At 44.9% G+C, this 18,426-nt stretch overlaps 6 protein-coding genes across 6 annotated transcripts; 4 read left to right on the plus strand and 2 right to left on the minus strand.

The window, feature by feature from the left end:
* Positions 1–7,329: 7,329 nt before the first annotated feature.
* On the plus strand, positions 7,330–7,858 carry TREMEDRAFT_66025 (uncharacterized protein; the record flags this gene model as incomplete). The annotated part of the gene is given in 2 exon segments (XM_007008112.1): positions 7,330–7,644; positions 7,664–7,858. 2 exon segments carry the CDS (start codon positions 7,330–7,332, stop codon positions 7,856–7,858), a joined length of 510 nt encoding a protein of 169 aa, XP_007008174.1.
* An 894-nt stretch (positions 7,859–8,752) lies between these two features.
* Positions 8,753–9,507, plus strand: TREMEDRAFT_66026 (uncharacterized protein; the record flags this gene model as incomplete). Its single annotated transcript, XM_007008113.1, has 3 exons — positions 8,753–8,813; positions 8,881–9,296; positions 9,370–9,507. 3 exons carry the CDS (start codon positions 8,753–8,755, stop codon positions 9,505–9,507), a joined length of 615 nt encoding a protein of 204 aa, XP_007008175.1.
* Positions 9,508–10,181: 674 nt separating this feature from the next.
* On the minus strand, positions 10,182–12,343 carry TREMEDRAFT_45959 (uncharacterized protein). The gene is made up of 4 exons (XM_007008073.1): positions 12,197–12,343; positions 11,680–12,077; positions 11,111–11,443; positions 10,182–10,858 (listed from the first exon to the last, which is right to left on the minus strand). Exons 1-4 carry the CDS (start codon positions 12,337–12,339, stop codon positions 10,479–10,481), a joined length of 1,254 nt encoding a protein of 417 aa, XP_007008135.1. The 5' UTR covers positions 12,340–12,343; the 3' UTR covers positions 10,182–10,478.
* Positions 12,344–12,521: 178 nt separating this feature from the next.
* On the plus strand, positions 12,522–13,583 carry TREMEDRAFT_41164 (uncharacterized protein). Its single transcript, XM_007008067.1, has 3 exons — positions 12,522–12,758; positions 13,016–13,115; positions 13,191–13,583. The coding sequence occupies exons 1-3, from the start codon at positions 12,619–12,621 to the stop codon at positions 13,494–13,496; spliced, it is 546 nt and encodes a 181-aa protein (XP_007008129.1). The 5' UTR covers positions 12,522–12,618; the 3' UTR covers positions 13,497–13,583.
* Positions 13,584–13,712: 129 nt separating this feature from the next.
* Positions 13,713–14,262, minus strand: TREMEDRAFT_35753 (uncharacterized protein; the record flags this gene model as incomplete). The annotated part of the gene is made up of 2 exons (XM_007008062.1): positions 13,713–13,830; positions 14,078–14,262. Coding segments are annotated over 2 exons (303 nt in total), but the record flags the coding sequence as incomplete, so codon positions are not given.
* Positions 14,263–14,484: 222 nt separating this feature from the next.
* Positions 14,485–17,542, plus strand: TREMEDRAFT_70368 (uncharacterized protein; the record flags this gene model as incomplete). Its single annotated transcript, XM_007008114.1, has 5 exons — positions 14,485–14,697; positions 14,939–15,503; positions 15,546–16,395; positions 16,641–17,403; positions 17,498–17,542. 5 exons carry the CDS (start codon positions 14,485–14,487, stop codon positions 17,540–17,542), a joined length of 2,436 nt encoding a protein of 811 aa, XP_007008176.1.
* Positions 17,543–18,426: the final 884 nt, after the last annotated feature.

The following is an 18,426-nucleotide window of genomic DNA, read 5'->3' on the forward strand; positions in this document are numbered from 1 at the left end:
TTTCGTTCTCCTCTGTTCGTCTCGCTCTGAAGGATGAAGCCCTCGATCGCTTTCGCGAGACTGGGGCCATCAAGCCCAGTGTCAAGGGGGTTGGTAACGCCGTGAGCTTTCCTCCTTCGTATTCCACCGAATTCTAACTGTTAGCTTGATCGCTTGGCCCAAGGTTGGCGACTTCGTAACAAGAATGGCGCTGTTGTCCGTCTCGAGGGTGAGCTTTGCTCCGATTGCCAGCGTCGTCTCGATGGTGGAGAAGATTTTCGTGTAGGTTGTATCGGTCCTCGTGAGTCTTCCTACTCTTCCTGTTCGATATTGATGCAACTCAGTTGGTGGTGTTTGTGGAGAGTGCTCCGCGAAGGGAACTTCAAAGTGTTCGGTGAAAACCAACAATCCCGAGTCCAAATTTCGCGAGGTATCTATCTTCTTCCTTCGAACTTGGTCGATGTTGATGTAAAGGGTATTACTGTCGGAGCCCAGACTGTTACTTCCAAGGTTACCTTCGTCCTGGAGCACGAACTCTGTGCTGTCTCGGCCCGATATCGATCCCTTTCCTCCCAGGATCAATCCTCTTCTCTCACCCAACTCTCCGCTTACATCCACCTCTTTTCCTCTCTCCTTCTTCCTCTTCCCCCAGTACATCTGGGCCTCTACAAATCTCTTCATCTCATTCCTTCCAACTACACCCCTCCCTCTCCTTCTGAAACCTTGGATCATCTCACCTCTGCTGCTGATCCAACCGGATTGACTTCTTCTCAACCAGTCGCCGGTCCCTCCTCTTCTCCCCATACTCCTCTCCCCCGCAATGTCATTCGTATTCCCGCCTCGGTCCGTCGTCCCCGAGCCAATTCTACCACCTCCAACTTCTAGTGTATTTTATATCTCTCTATACGTAGCCATATTTCCTGTGTATGTATTTATTTCCCAATAAATTCCGTTGATTTTGATCGAATTCTCACTTTCTTCTGGGATTTTTTTTCCTCTTTTCCAGAAATTCACCAAAAACGGCCAACTCTTCTACATTTTCTCGTGGTTCCCAGTCATAGGCCGCATTCCCTGTGTATCCTAACCATTTTACCTTGAATTCCTCCTTTCCTCGTCGAATTCTACTGTCCACAATTGCTTCCACATGGAATTCCTCCTGGCCGTTTATTACTACAGGTGGTGGGGGTTGTATCTGTCGACCTGGTATCATGTCTCTAGGATATGGTTCCAACAACGTGACATTGAAGACATTGTGCACTCTCATTGATGGAGGTAGATCTAATTCGAAAGCATTTTTCCCCACTCTCCTTATGATCTTGAAGGGGCCAACGTATTTTGCTTCTAATTTTCGACTGGGTCTTTCCGTCGTAAGATACTTCGTACTCAGTAGTACCTGTTCTCCCTCTCTGAATTCTTCTGGTACACTCTTGTGTCTCCTGTTGTAGTATTCGGCACTAATCTCATTAGCCATCCTGACCTGTTCTTGAACAGCCGCATGTAACTCTCCCATATCCCTCCATTTCCTCTCCAACTTGTTTGACTTTGATCGAATATCGTGCGAATGGATGTCGTAGTGTGGCACATAGCCGTAACAGGCTTCAAAGGGACACAGACCGTGGCTACTATGTGGCGAACAGTTATAAGCGAACTCAGCAATTGGTAGAAGTTGATCCCAATTGTCCATGTTGTAGTTTACATACATTCCGAGCAGGATTTCCATCTGTTGATTTACTCGCTCAGTTTGTCCATCTGTTTGAGGGTGATACGCAGTCGAGTATAAGTTCTTTATTCCCAAGAACTGACATATTTCCTTCCAAATTTCCGCCGTAAACTGAGTTCCCCTATCTGACACAATTGTTCGAGGTACTCCATGTTTTGAAAAGATCTCCTTGATGTAGATGTCGGCCACTTTGTTCGCTGTTAGTCCAGTTGTACATGGAATAAATCTAGCCATCTTGGTTAGTCGATCGACTATCACCAGTATCGCGTCGAACTCGGTCGATTTTGGTAGGGGTCCCACCATATCCATAGAGATATCTGTCCAGGGCAGTGTGGGTACTGGTAAAGAGACCAGATGTCCATACGGCTGGTGTCGATGAGTCTTGTGTCGGTTACAGATCTCGCATCCTTTTACGTATTTTGCAATATACTCGTCCAAATGTGGCCAGTAATAGTCCTCTTTGACCATGGTGATAGTTTTGTCTCTTCCTGGATGACCCACTAGCATCGAATCGTGTCTTGCTTTCATTACTTCTAATCTTGCCTGTCCCTCTGGTATGACTACTCTGTTTTTGTATAAGAGTAATCCGCTCTGTGTCCATGATACTATTGGTGTCTCGCTGCTAGCCTGTGTCTTCTGTGTGTCCTGTGTGTTCTGGGTGCTCTGTGTGCTCTGTGTGCTATGTGTCTGTGTCATCTGTAGTCCTAGTTGTCGTATGTTTGCTATGTCTTCTGAGTCTTTCAGTCCGTTCTTGATGAGTCCGAATAATGAGTCTTCCCGGATTGCTCCTCTTACTATGTGTCTTGGTCCTTTGTGTTCTGAGTCCATTGAATTCGATCCAATTTGTTCGTGTGTCGGTAGCAATTGTAGCCAGTTGCCTTTGTTAAGATTCGGGTCCTTGCTACTCCCTCTTCCCGGATGATAATCTCCTCGTCTCGTCAGAGCATCTGCTCCCCCATTTTTGCTCCCTGGTCGATAAGTGATCTCTATGTTGAAGTCTCCCAATATTTCCAACCATCTCATCTGCCTTCGATTTAGTTGTCGTTTGCTTTGGAAGTATTCTAGGTTCTTGTGATCGGTAATGACCTTTATAACATCACTACTGTTAGCCAAGTAGGGTCTCCAGGCGACCAAGCAATCCACGATGGCTAATAATTCTTTCTCTCCCACCGTGTAGTTTAGCTCACAGGGCGTCATTGCTCGAGACCAGTACGCTACTGGGTGAAGCTCGGTGGTTCCTTTTATTGATGGGTGAGGAAATCTCTGAGACGCTATCGCACCTATCGCGCAATCGGATCCATCGGTTTCAATCCAAGTCGGTCGGGTTCTATCAAAATGTCGAAGTACTGGTGCTGTGGTGAATGTTTTCTTTAGATCGTCAAAAGCCTTTTGGCATTCTTGTGTCCAGTTCCAAGCTTGATCCTTCCTAGTCAATCGTGTGAGAGGTCCCACAATATGCGAAAACCCCTTGATAAACCTCCGATAGAAATTCGCAAAACCCAAGAACACTTGAGTATCCCGGACTGTCATGGGTTCTCCCCATTCTAGAATAGCTTTCACCTTTTCTTGATCCATTTCGATCCGTTCGTGTCCTATTACGTACCCCAGGAACTTCACTTCATTTGAACTCCATTCGCATTTCCTCGGACTGACGACCAAATCGTTTTCAAGTAGTCGATCTAACACCTTTTGGACAATGATCTGATGGTTTTCGATCGTGTCGGAGTATACCGTGATGTCGTCGATATAAACTACTACCCCTTCGTCAAGTAGATCGTGAAACATGTCTTGTAGAAAGTTCTGAAAGGTGGCTGGTGCATTACACAACCCATCCCTTAGGACGGTGCTCTCGAAACTGCCGTATCTTGTTCGTAAGGCAGCTTTATGTTCATCTCCTTCCTTTATTCTGACTAACTGGTAAGCCCCTTTCAAATCGAGTTTAGTGAAGATCCTTCCTAATTGAAGTCGATCGAGTAGTGTCGAGATGAGTGGCATTGGGTATGAATCCTTGATGGTTACCTTGTTAAGTGCCCGGTAATCTGTAACTACTCGATAGGGAATGACTCCTTTCTTGGGGACCAGGAATACTGGGGACCCATAGGGCGATTTACTTCTTCGCAGATGTCCACTAGTCAGTCCATCATTGATCCACTGCTTCAGGAAAGCATCCCCATGCTCGTCCAGTTGGTAAATTGGTCCTGGTTTTAGTTCAGCCCCTGCTACTAATTCGATTTCGTGGTCACATTCTCTTCTTGGTGGTAGTCTTCTTGCTCTTTCTACCTTGAATAATTCGAGGTATTGGTGCCATTGTGTCGGTATGATTTGTCGCAGTTCCTCCTCACTCATTTCGTCCTCCCCTTTCTCCAGTGTTGCCCCTCTTATTAATCCTTCTTCTAATCTTGGGTATTTCCAACCAGTATCTCGTCCAATTCCGTCGAATTCGATCAGTCCCTTTCCACAATCGATCCTTGCCCTAAACTGTCTCAAGAAATCTAGTCCTACTAGTACTTCTGGTCCTTCGTATGCCATAACATCCAGTCGAGTTGCAATCCTGAGTCCTTTTCCTAGATCTAATTCTGCTTCTACATATTCGGTCACTAAGGTCGCGGTAGTTCCATCCAGGAACCTAATTTTTCGTGGTACCTGATATTGTTTCTTTGGGAATAGATGGTATAATGGACAGGCCGGCTGCACATACCTTCCTGTAGCCCCGGTATCGATTAACATTCCAATCTGTAGGGTATCTTTCTTTGTTTGTATTTTTATATATATTATGGCCGAGTCATTACTGAGATCTATTGGTATTTGAATTCTCTGCGATCCGGGCAGATCCTGGCCGCAAGTGGTCGCATCACTTAGGCCAGGTAGTCGTTTCCCTCTTCTTCAAAGGTCACCGCCATTCCTCGAACTAATGGCCCTTTGGACCCAGTTGGGATCGAGTTCGATCCACTAGGAATCGGTGAGCTATGCGGGTTTGGGGATCCCCTAATGTTGTTTCTCGTATTTCCTCCATTTGGACAGTTGTTGGCGTAATGTTCTGGACTTCTACATTTGAGACAACGTCGGTTCTCCCTCCTCCAAGTCATTTCGTTCTCGCTGAGACGTCCTCCGTCCTCTGTCCAGGTGACCGGAGGGTCATTTGGTAGACCATAATTCATCATCCCTGGTTTTCCACCGGGCAAGGGTCCTCTACCAGTCGATTGTGAGTAGCGTTCTACCGGGTTGGGCAAACTAGTATCCAATCGCATCGAATTCGATCGAGGGGGAAGCCAGGTCGTCTCATGTTTGCGTCTAGCAGCCCATCGATTCGCTGCAATCATCGTTTCAGCCATCCGTTGGTTCTCCTCAGTCCCTATCACATGCTGTTTGAAATAGATCCAGTCCGATTTGGTTCGAGGGTCGGTGTTATTTACCACTACCACCTTCAGTAGCTCTTCCTTCAGGCCCTGTATGGCTGAGGCGATTTTCATTGCATCTGGTACCTTTCCAAGGTGTGTGGACCAAAGTTCGAAGTTGGCAAAATACTCGGCGGCCGTATCAGTCTGTCTTAACTCTTGCAATTTCCTCATAGCCGTACCTGCCATGTTACTATCTCCAAATTGAGTTCGTAAATGCTGAATGAATTTGTCGTAGCTCTCTAGCCATTCGGTCGAATTCCATATACTTGGATTGGTTATGGCCGGGGTTATAAGCATTTGAGGGGTGCCTCGAAGATACCCGTACATGAACAGGATCTTTCTGCGATCGGTGGCGTACTCTGCCCCTTTGAATTCGAAGTTCATGTGACATGCTGCAAGGAAGTTGTCCAATTCTCCTCGTTCTCCACTGAAGGTAGGTGGATCCGCACACCTGGTTCTTCCTGTTCGTTCGTTGTTGGTAAGTTTTGGCTCCAAACACGGCTTGTTTTCTTCGACTTCGATCAAACTTGCCCCTTTCGATGTGAGTATCTGTTGGTTCTGTCGGTCAGCTTTCATCGTAGCCAGTTCTTCCCTTAATGTATTTTGTTCCTTTTGTTGCATCGTCATAATGGCTAACAATTGTGACAACTGCTGCGATAATTCATTTAGCGGATCTGGGGTAGTGGTAGTAGAAGTGAGATCATGTGAAATGGTACTTCTCGAAGAACTTGTTGGTATTTCTTCCTCTGGGACCAGCCCTTGTTCCAACTCCTCTTTTTCTGGTATCATTTTCCGCGCTTTCCCTCTGGTGAGCATACAGTACTCTCCGATTCGACCCAAGGTGCGTAAGGCTGATTCTTCAACTTGTAACGGTACTGGAAACACGACGACTAGGTCGCAGGTTGGGTCGAACTCGATGGAGGTCTCGTGGAAGTCTAGGGGCTCTGGTGCTTAATGGATCGTGTCTCCTCTGCAATCGATGTAGCCAAAGAATGATATTGAAGAATCAGCAAAGTTGGTACTTTGCTGATTGTACTATATACTGTCTACAGGTATCCGTCTCCTCTTCTCAGTCCTACTGCAAGCGTCCATGTACATACTCGGACAGGTGAAAAACCGCTTTGAGCAAACCCAGTGGGGAAAATCTCGAAAGGGGAAAACCCGTCCCTACCTACTGCAGCACTGCCTCCAACTCCCGCTTTCCTCTGTCCTAATCCGTCGAACTCGATAGAGTTCCCTCGATTCGTTGTTACCCCGTAACATATCCCAACAAATTCTCCACATGCTGACAGGCCCTTTCGAGATCGTAAAGAATGTCGAAGAAAGGTGCAGATGCACCTTGACCAGCGTTCGAGAGAGAGACAAGCAACCTTCGGAGGAAACGGATCTGTCGACAGGTCGCCTCCAAGGTACGGACCGAGATATCCGACAGTTCAGCTGGTCAGAGATAATTTTCATGATAAAGTGAATAATGAGCGTACCATGAGCCTCACCAGACCTCAGGAGAGGAACCAAGGGATCGATACCACCGGGAAGTGGCGAAGACATAATGAAATTGTTAATGAAAATAAAAGTTTCTCGGTGGGTAGCGGTTCTGCGAAATATCGTCAGCCAGGGACACGAAGCAATTTCATCGATTCTCGGGATCCTACTAGCAAACCTGAAGTTTTAAGAAGCAGACAGGATAAAGGGAAGTTCAGAGAGTCAGAAATGAGAGATAGAAGTGGAGAAAGACGAAAGATGGACATACCGATAATTGGAGATAAAAGTGATGAAGTAAAAGGAAAGATAGAGAAGAGTCAGTCGTCGGTACCGGTGAGTGGTAGCCACGTGTCAGAGCGGAGCCCCGCAGGGGGCCCCACAGAAATTCATTTCACGATTTCACCTACCACTACTACCACACACATAACACTCAATATTTCGTCATTACTACCTTCTACATCATCACAAACCCCGCCGTCGCCATCGATAAATCGTCCGGGACTACTGCAGAGTCGTGCATTGTCCCGTGGGGGAGTGTTAGCCGATAGAATCGGGCCAGGACGGCCGAACCGCCGTTAGAATTACCCCTTCCGTCGAATATTTCTCCGTTCAACTTATCCTCTGAACTTTATTCGATCGTCTCTGGTTTTATGCGTGTGAGTGGAATGTGATAAGTATAGAGACATGTAGAATTGATGCATGCTCTTTTTCCCCTCTGTATTATCATCTAATATCAGCAAACACAACACCATGATCTCCAAAAGTGGTAGATACAAAGGAGAAGTTTATTTCGACCCTTCGGTACGTTTACCGTCAGGGACTTATCCTGCATATCTTCTTTCAACATCTAAACACCCCTGCACGGTTGATGATGAGGAAAGAGAGAGAGATATAGGATCCAAAAGGAAGATAGAGGTGATTGAAGAGGATAACACGGACGAAATGAGTTACTACGAATTTTACGCAGGTGGAGATTTAGGCTCGGATAATTTATATTGGTATTCTAAGAAGAGACGTCGAACAACAGGTCAAGATCCTTCCGTGATCATCCGTGAGGGTCAACTGGTATGCCTTGAACCTCCAGAGGTATATCCCGAACATCTCTACCAAAGCGATATTTGAATTCTTGAATTCTCTGCTTGTGGGTTATACGGGCACCAACGACGAAGAAATCCCAGGAAGAGAAGTGTTGGAGAAGATCGTTTTCCAAATAACCCGATCCGATAATGTTGATTCTCACATGATCAGTAAAGCAGTAGGTAGTAGTGTCAGATGTTAATGTATATAAGCATAAGTAGAGTACAAGCACGAGTACGAGCACTTACTGAAAATCGTTTCTATATATGACGTCTTATCCTCTCCCTCTTTAAATCTATTACGAACTCTTTATTTTATCTTCCTTCTCGGATTTGACTTGGCCATGACACGCTCAATCAATAGTTTCCACTGCTCATTACCAAAGCCAGGACCGTATATTCTCCAAAACGATTACTTGTGATCTTTGACTCATCATGAACGATTTGGCCTTCAACCCTTTGTCGTATTTCTTCTCGGGCAAGTCGTTTACCAAACACCTACGTCAAGAATATGGACGGGTACTTCGTGCCTCATACCAGTGTGAAAAGGTTGCAAGAGATTATAATGTCTGAATTAGTGGAATGATCAGGAGAAGTTAGGAGTGGAATTATTCATACATGGTTAGAAAAGGTGATAGGATATGTGAGTTTGGTCAAAATCTTACACTCCCGTTCCCATCTCTCTATATCATAACTCATCTGTCCCTCGCCCCCCTTGACTCTATCATCACTTGCTCCGTTCAAAAGCTGGTAATAGTGATCTGAGAACCCTTCATCCATGTTCTATCTCGTCATCTATAATCTCATAAGTAATTTGGTATTTGGCATTCCTATAAATCAGTCCTCCACTGACATCTCCTTATGAACACACGTTGATCCAACTGAGATCGTCCCTCCATACTGATATCCGCCTGGATCATGGACTATGGATGATGAAAGCTGTGTGGGGATTTGAAATCCCGTTTCCATGTCCGACGTCAATGGTTGTGTAGATAAAAGGAGGATCGGAGTTTGCCACTTAAACTGAGTTGCTTGTAAAAAGCATTCTTTCGATATGTATTCGATCTACTTTTCTAATATCTACCAAGTTTATCAACATGCAATCAAGTCTTGATACTGAGAAAGACAAGGAAGCAAACCCGAATTCTTCTTCGAATAGTAATCAGACGAAAGTAAAACAGTTTAGGTTTCTTCTTGGACGGTCTGACCTTGTCTGACAATCCAGGAAAGTCCCCTTCAGTACTGGACGCGATCTCGGAGAAGACTGATTCCGATGTGTGCCCCATGGATCTGGAATCTGATAATTTGACAGATCACGACGATGAAGGAATGGATAGCTTCCCCCAAAAAGATGTCATTGAGAACAATATCATGAATGACTCAAGCGATAATGAGCGAGAGGGGGGACCTGCGACTGACCTCGCTGAAGATATTCCAGCCTCAACGATCAACCCCATTGCCACCACTTCCACCGATGATCGAATTATTCGTACTTTACAGAGAAACTCCGTGCAAAGGGAAATACTGAAGAAAAAGATGAGGAGCGAGGATGGTGACTATGGAGACGTCGTATATGTAGAATATTGGAAATTCAATACTTATCCTGAATATCTTCGGAACGGTGGTAAAGGAGAAGGGATGGTGAGTTTACCAGTTAAACGAAAAGTAATCACAATAAATGCAGATGGAAACTCGTATTTTGAATACTTCACAGGGGAGGAACATTTGGGGCCAGATAACTATAGTGGGTATCCAGAAAAAAAAAACCCGGACCATTGGACCAGATGATTATGGAAGTAACCTCACAATTGAACAGAGGGAGTTCTGGATCGTTGAGCCTCGAGTCTTATGATGTATATCTTGGGTACGGCGGCGACGACCCGTGTCGACCATACTGCTCCCTGGTCACACCGGGACTGAGGACGGAGTAACGTTAATAGAGAGAAGGATAGAGAATGATTGTTTCCCTAACAACCCAACTCAAAGTTGTTCCTCACATGATCAGTAAGTGGTGTGAGACGCTAAATTACCCACACATGAGTAGTAGTACTTTAGACACTGATAATTGCTTTTGTGTCTTTTACATCTTCTTCTTCCTCTTGACGTATGTCACAAAATCTATTTTTGATTTTACTTTTCGAACGGGACATTATTGCGTTGTCCCATGGTACGTTCAAGAACCTGATTCCACTGCTCATCCCGAAATCCAAGACATTGGTTTCTCCAAAAACCTTCTGACGTCTCGACGCTGTCGATTGGCAATGGTGGTGACGATGACGCTGACGACACTGACGATGAGAATCCAGAGGTAATGGGGGAGGGTGTTGTGGAATTTTTATTTTTATTTTTATTTTGATTCGGGGTATGCGACTGGATCTGGCAATGAGGACGCTTGATAAATGAGAAGGGTTATAGTCCATTCTATCTGTTTGATAGTATGGCAGAACAACTTTCCATAGAAAGTTATCAGAGTATTAGTGTTTGATTCAGATGACGTTAAATATTGGAGTCGTTAATGTTCAACGAAATAACTCATCTTTTCATATAATCTCTCTTGTTTCTTTTGCTCCCAAGTAAGGGCAGTATCCGGCATCTCTTTTCTTGTATCTCGCTGGTATAATCGCCTTTCTCAACTTACCATCCGCTGCTTTCCTCATATCTCAACAATGATCATCATCCCCTGAAACAACAACATGTCATTCCTCACCTCATCTTCACTTGTCGTTTCGACGACCTCACAAGGAGATGACTCTTGTAGAGGATCATCAAGATAGGATCGGCTTCTATTTACAACCTCGCCCTTTTCTTTTTCTCCCGGGATAGTCATTTACTCAAAACCTCTTTGACAGCACCTACAACTTTCTCCAAATCTCCTCTTTCCCTCTGTACAGCAGTGATACCCATATGACCGATTCTGAAATATTCCCCAGCCATAGCTTTGTGTAATCCAGCAGCTACCACAACTCCCTTTTCTGCCAAATGAGGCAAAACGTCAGGCGCTTTGAGACCAGGAGGGAATTTAATTGCTGTCATACCGTTTGCAGCAATGGATCGATGGAGTGGTACAAAAGAAAGACCGAGTGAGGTGAGAGAATCTTTGATATAGGCCGATGCGGCTTGATGAGCTGCGAAACGGTCTGAAAGAGGTGCGGAGAGGATAGAGGTTAGGGATGCGTGGAGAGCGTAGATTAGTTGAACGGGGGCTGAGGGTTAGCTTTAAGACTGAAGCATGATGCGCAGTCTGTGCTCGCCTCGAAGTACGAATGAGTCGATTAGTTTCAACGCGGGATCTAGTAGAATGAAAACCAGTCACAGGAAGGAGAGTAGGGCAAGGCTTTTCAGTAGTAGGTCACGTAAGTGGCGGTTGTAAAATGTGAAATGGGGTCACGTCAGATACACAGGATCGTGTCAATGGAGAGGGGCAAGGAGAAGCAAAGGGATACTGGACAACTCACGAGTAGCGAAATAACTCGGTTTACCCTCTTCATAAGCTTTCATCACAGGTAACCATCTTTTCCAACTAATATAATAACCTCCAACTGGAGATTTACGTTCTTCCAAAGTTTTTATAGCTTTTCCAGAAACCATCACTACGCTCAAACCGGGTGGAGCACCAAGACCTTTTTGAGTGGCGGAGATGACAACGTCCAAACCCCATTTATCGAATTGAATTTCTTCAGAAGCTACGGAACATACAGCATCTAGTGCGATGAGGGAGGAAGGGGAATGAGTGTGGATCAATTCTGCCAGATGGGCGGCTGGTGATAGAACACCGGTAGAAGTGTCGACTGTAAAGTCAGATCATAATGCCAAGTCCATCACCCTGTCTCATACCTCCTTTCGGTAGGCCTCTGGTGGGGAAGAACGAAGAGTTTACGAGGGAGTCATAAATCGCGACGAGACTAGCTAGACACGCATACTCCTTGTAAGAAGGGCAGGGAGGATGGGATGGAGGGGGGCAAAGGCATCAACAACACCGCCAGGAGGTGAAAGTAGATATGTAGGAGGGTTCTGCAACACTCACCATGAGTGATAGTAACCACTTTAAACTTCTTCTCCTTCAAAACAGCAATAACCTCCTCATCATTCGGTACACCCCCAATCTCCGCCGTAATCTTAGTTACTTCCGCTCCATACGCTTCTAAACAATCTGCAAAACTATCTCCAAAATAACCAGTAGCTAAAACCAAAGCTTCTTCCCCCGGCTCTATCAAATTAGCCCCTACTGCATCCCATCCTAGAGTACCAGAACCAGCAACGAGGAAAGATTGATTATCTTTACGTTCTTCAGCGAAAAGAACTTTACGTAGCATACGAAGACAATCGCCGAAGATTGGTATGAACGCTGGTGAGGTATGGGCTGTACCGGGTGTAGCGTTGGCATAAAGGACTTCATCGGAGAATTCGATAGGTCCTGGGATCCTGGTTAATGAGTGTGATTCTTTTGTAGGCTGGATGTATCAGGCTCGTGGATGAATGAGAGAAAAGATGGTAAAGGGTATCTGGATGGAGAACAGGGAGAAATGTAAGATCCAACTCACACCAAAAGCTTATGAGCTGCTTGTTGGAATTTCGCTTCCGACATGATTCCTCTTGTTATTCCTGTTATAGTCTGTCTAGACTGTACACTCCTTATACTCTGGATACTCTTGAAAACTGATCTGCTTATGAGTCTTGTAGACATAGAGTGGATGACAAGAAGACAAGGTGAAAGAGGAGGAAGACGGAGTTCCGGTCCGGGTCGAGGTCCACACTCATGTGAAATCTTACGTAAACAAATTCTTCTATGACACTCTCCGCCACTAACTCTATACGAGTGTTAAACTCTTCAACTTTGTACTTTGTAGAAGTATTCATATAATCTTTGAGATCTTCAATACTGAAGAACAACGGGGATATCCCAAAGTGGAACCAGAATTCAAAAAAGGAGGAGGAAAGACGCTCAAGAAAGAAGTTTCGAATCATGTCATTACCTAGAAAATCAAGGTCGACACATCCTATATTGTTAGCGGTCAGAAACAGACCGTTCTTATTATTTGGAGTTCCATTCGTATCCATCATCGTTTTCGCTTCTTTCGGCTTGAAAGCTTTGACTCAAACAAAGTGGGTGTGGTTTTCTATCACACTTATCCCTGTAGTTGGTGAATCATCATTAACATTCCTCATGTGAAGATCATATCATCTACTCAGGTCGCACGACGTTTCCTTGAGTGTTAAGCTTCTTACAAAACCTTGTGTGGATGGGTGGGGGTAAGCGTGGGGGAGTGGCTTAGGGGGTGGCCGGTGGTATGTGGGTAATATGAGATGTGGGATGGATGGAGGGGGAAGAGTTCACAAATAAATTTAAGGCTGATGCCCAGATACGATCTACATAATCAAAAAAATACCACTTTAACTACTGAACAAGCTCTTGGGATGGATAAAGAAAGGAAGAAATTTGATATCCGAGAAGAATACTACGTGAGATTCTCCTTCTCACCGTTGTCACCTATTCATTCTTGTTGTTCGTAGATACCCAACGATGCTGACGGTAAGAGACTCAATAATCCTTCTGCTCTTTCTTCAAACGCAAGATTAGACGCTTCCAAATCCTCCTCTCAATCCTCAACATCTTCATCCGGTCTCCAAAGCGTCGAGTCAGAGATGAGACAGGGTGAGAATGACCCGGTGAACAAACAGGAGAGAAGCTCGGAGAGGAAGAATAAGAAAATGACTATATCTCAGGAAGAATATGAACCTATACGTGTTCCACGACCGGCCGGTGTGTCCGAATGGGGTTCAGTCGGAGGATTGGAAGAGGCGCCTTTGAAAGGGTATAGGAAAGAAGATCGGTGGGTTTGAGCTTTTGTCAGTACATACGGAAGACTTGTTGTACATTTTGCACACTTGTAATTGTATTACATAGCATATGATGATCTTATCTTTTGTTGGCAGGTGCATAATCCATGGGAAGGATGAACTGTAGCAGGTCAAGAGAGTGGTGTTGAGGAGTCGGTGGTGGTATTGAGGAAAGGGGTGGAGTATGGAACAGGATGAATGGGGAAAGGGAGGAACAGTTCATCCCCCATGCAAAGTCGAAATGAAAACCACCTCATCACCATCTTTCAATAAATATTCTAACTCTCCTTCTAACTCCCAATCGGCATCGTTGATCAGGACCAATATCCCCGGTCGGCTGGTGGTCAACTAAAACACATCTCTCAATATCCTATCACTGTTCATCACGCCATGGAGGAGTTGGGAACCTGGTGAAACTGAACACGAAGGGTATGAGTAGTACCAAGAAGTGGCAGTCATTCTGGAGGTCATGAGTTGTATGGAAGAAGTGAAATGTTGGGGAAAGTGAAATATTGGGACAAGTGAGGTATCGAATAAGAATGAAAGTAGTAAATATAAAAGAGGTGAGAGAGAATATAACTCACACACTATCACCTTCCCCAAACATCTCCGGTCTTTCACTTAACAAATTCTCTTTCAGCCATCTTACCAGATATCGCATATCAGGAGCTTCAGGTAGGTCGGATTGAGGTATTTGACAAGGTATGTGGATTGTATGTTTTGGTTTTTGAGAAAAGAGTAGGTGTAAACCGCCTCTGTATGTAAGTTGACATCAACCTGCTCGACCGATTCGAGACTTGATGGGAAGCATCTCCATAGATATAAAAGAACACCTTCCAGAGAGTCATCGCAAGAGGATCAGGGTGAGGGTTATGGGAGATGGTTTGTGAATCAAAGTGATAGAGGATAATAATAGGTGATAGTAATTATGAGGACAACTGACGTGAGTATCGGACAGTCAGACGAGGGATAGATAGGTAAAGACGGTTAGATGTACGCAGGAGGTTATAGAGGAGCAGGAAGTAGGAAAACTCACCCAAACTCTATTAATATCTCCAACTCTTCTTCTTTCTTCACTATAGTCGAACTTGACCCTGATGCCTCTACTTCCGTCTTTCCTACGTACCCCAAGCCGTTGGAAGTGACCTCTGGGTTCATGGTCGTCATCACTGTCGCCACCGTCGCTGCCATGGTAGTACTATGGGTAGAACTGAGGATGGAAATTCCCCTATGAAATTGACATTTTCCCACGGTCGTCTAAGACCACTTTGCTCTTTCCCCCGAAAACGCCCTACATTCCGTCTCCTCCACCTTCTATCTCTCCCTCTATATATACATCATGCAAGCTATCAGGCTTAGGTCCCGTCTCTCCCTCGTCTATAGGAAGGGTATACAACGTCGGGTGAGCTGTGTCTTACGACGCTGGACGGAAAACTGACGAAAAGTTACTGGCGACTCCTCCTTCTACTCCCCTCGGTCCCACTTCCTCCCCCACAACATTAGCTGGAACCGTCCCGCCTACAACCCCCGGGTCCCCTCCTATCCGTCCAGTGGTCATAACCAATGCTCCTACTCCTGCAGGCACCAACGGTATTCCTCCTCCCCCTCCCCCTCCCCCGCCTAAACAACGTCGTTTCTTCCGTCGACTCATCCTCTACACATCTATAGGAGCCCTCATTTTTTATCCTACTTCAGGTTGGCTTTCCACGCATTATGAAACCTACCGCGATTTATTCATAACTCTACCTGGCGGCGAGCTCGTAGCTGATTATGCGGATGAACATGGTTGGCAGAGTTTTGGATATGGGACGATGAGTAAGAAAGTTGTAGAGGTTCTTCAATGGGCAAAAGGTGAGGTTCCCAGTAAAAGCACAGCGGAGACTATAAGAGAAGGGAAAGATGATTTGATGAAAAAGATTGAGAAAGCTAGATTAGAGACAGGGAATGAAGTTCATAAATTGTCCACTGCGACTAAAGAGGGTTTGGGAAAAGTAAAGAATGTAGTTTCTGGTGAAAAATCCAAAACGTCTTCTGGTATCACACATGCTACAGAGGTACTCAAAGAAAGGACGGAGGAGATCAAAGAGAAAGCGGTTGAAGTGAAGGAGAGAGCGAAGGAAATGGTGGAACATGTCAGAGAGATCACAACTGAGGCTGGACATAAAATTGCCGAAACAGCCAAAGAAGTACCATTCAATTTCTCAGATGGAGTAGAAGGTATCGTACGTGAAGCCGAACGAGCATTGTCAAACTTTGATTCGAAAACTTCAACTTTACCCGTTATCTCTACAAGTGACGTTGGGAAAGGAATTGGTCCAAGAGTAATGGTTGATACTCAACGTCCAAGAGAATTAAAACCTGAAACTGTCACTCCTCAAAAACCATCATTTGAAGGGAAAGAAATCTACAAAACACCACTGCCATTAGGTTTCGAACCTCCTCCTGGATATTACATCCCTCCTCCTCCAAAACCTGAAAAAAATGAGAATACAGGCAAGACTTTACCTCTGTTGGGACCGAAGGTAAAAGAGTTTGCGATTGAGGAACCGATAATCGCACAATTGGCAAGCACGATAGACTCACTCACAACTTCTCTCGCAGGTACAGCAGCGGCGACAAGTTCCGAGGCGGGAATAATTCTCACCAAAGCGCAGGAAGATTTATCAGCCTTGAACGGGAGGTTGACGGAGGTGAAGAGGGTTGAAAAAGAGAGAATGGAGAAGACTGTAGGGGAGAAAATCAAAGATTTTGAGATTGTTTTAAAGGAGAAAGAAACGGAGAGGTTGAGAGGTGAACAAGGATTGAAGGAAGAGTGGGAGAAGGAAAGGGGTAAAATGGTGGAAGAATGGAGAAAAGCTTTGGAAGGGGAATTGGAAGTGCAAAGAGAGGGTATTGAGAAAAGGTAATTCGTCTAGAGTTGATCATCCTGTTTCTTCATCTGTTATGATTACTGGACTTTCGAAATATTCCGCTTTGACCAACCCTTTGTTGATCTTAAAACATCGTACCCTTCATTCCATCTCAACTGTCAATCATACCATCATTCGCTGCTCAATTCACACGTTCCCGCAAGGCTATATGACTGAGTCTATCGAGGGTGACTTGAGTTCGAGCTGTGGAAGATGTTAAGGACAGAGCTGATCTTAGACTTCGGGAAGAAGTGATTTCCCAAGGTATCGAACTTCAACGTCGGTGGTTACGTTCCATCAAATCTCAAGTCGAATCAGAACGTGGTGGACGTCTTGCCAAATTAGACAATCTCACAACTTCATTGAAACAATTGGAACGTATAACTTTGGATAATTCAGCTACGCTGGATGATAATGTGAAATTACACAAACTTTGGTCGGCATTACGTGCTATTCAAACTAAAGTCAATACTGGGGATATCACTTTCGAAGAGGAATTAAGGGTTTTGAAAAATCTCGTTTCTTCCTCTTCCTCCACCTCTTCCTCATCCCAAACCTCTTCTTCTTCTCTCAACTCCTCTACGTCATCTGATGGATTTGGGACAGATTCCAAAGCAATAACCATCGCTCTCACTCAATTAGAAAAATCAAACATTCCTCAAACTGGTATAAAATCTTTCTCTTCCTTAGCTACATGGTTCACACAATCAGTAGCACCTCGTATTCATTCCGCTTCTTTGGTACCGGATCCAGAAGAAGCAGGTGTCATCTCTCATCTCGCGAGCAAAGTATTGAGTAAGGTCATGTTTTCACCTAAAGCGGGTTTGGTAGATGGAGATGATGTGGGAAGCGTTTTGGCGAGAGCTGAATGGTGTTTGGCACAAAAGGATTTGGATGGAGCTGCGAGAGAAGTTAATAGGTTGAAAGGTTGGCCGGCGAAGTTGGCGGGGGATTGGTTAAGGGAGGCTAGGAGGACTTTGGAGGTTAATCAGGCTTTGGAGGTGAGTCACTTATCTTTTTCTCACATGTTCCAAGCTTGTTTTTATTTCTCAAAGCTCTGACCGAAGATCATTTCACACATATGTTGACGATTAGATCGTAGCTACAGAAGCTACCCTCAATTCTTTGCTTTTGGTCTAGTCACGAACACGAATAGCGAGAAAAATGCACAAAAGCTAGAAGGAAGCCTACTGACCACCCTACTAATCTATCGCTTTTCGCAGTATTTCTCCCTTTCTCATCGCACCTTCATTCTCGTCATCAAAGTCCACGCTCATCTGTCATCGTCTCTTGTCGTTGTCTTCCATTCACTCCAAGCTAAATCCCAATCACATCTATGATCCTCGCAGGCACCGTCCAACTCCGATTATCATCATTCTCGTCAAAGCTCACACTCCATTGACCTGAACCGCTGATTGTCTGATCTGCTAACGTTTAGCTGCCTTTGACACCATGACGAATACAAAGGAACCCTGACAAAGCAGTCTTCATCTACTTCACACAGGTGACCATAAGAACATACGCATAGGTACCGATGTGATCCACGACCCGATGTCCAATTCAACGCTTTGTGAGTCTGAAAGACTTTTACAGGATGACAGAATTGATCATCCGCTCTGGACTCAGGATTCAGAGTATGAGACTTACAAAAACGTGAAATATGTTCAAGATCAAGAGATGGAAGATGATCCAGCAGCAGGTGAACCTGATGTCATTATCGGTTGGGGAGAATTCACAAGACATGTTAGACGATATAAGATGTTTTTGGGGTTGTTGATGGGATTAGGGTTGGGTTTGGAGGGATGGTGTTTGGTGAATGAGCTTAGAATGTTGAGTGTGGATGAGATGGGTGACCTTGGGTTGAAGAGGGATGGGATGGTGAATGCTAGGATAGGAGTGAACGTAGTGGGTTTAATGAGCATGGTAAGTATACTGAATTTCCACAAATGTTTTGCACTACTCCTTACATTGAAACTGGAATGATCAGTCTCTACAGCCTATCTCATCTCCTCGAAACCTCTATC

The sequence above is a fragment of the Tremella mesenterica genome, assembly GCF_000271645.1.
Source record: "Tremella mesenterica DSM 1558 unplaced genomic scaffold TREMEscaffold_18, whole genome shotgun sequence".
NCBI classification, from domain to species: domain Eukaryota; kingdom Fungi; phylum Basidiomycota; class Tremellomycetes; order Tremellales; family Tremellaceae; genus Tremella; species Tremella mesenterica.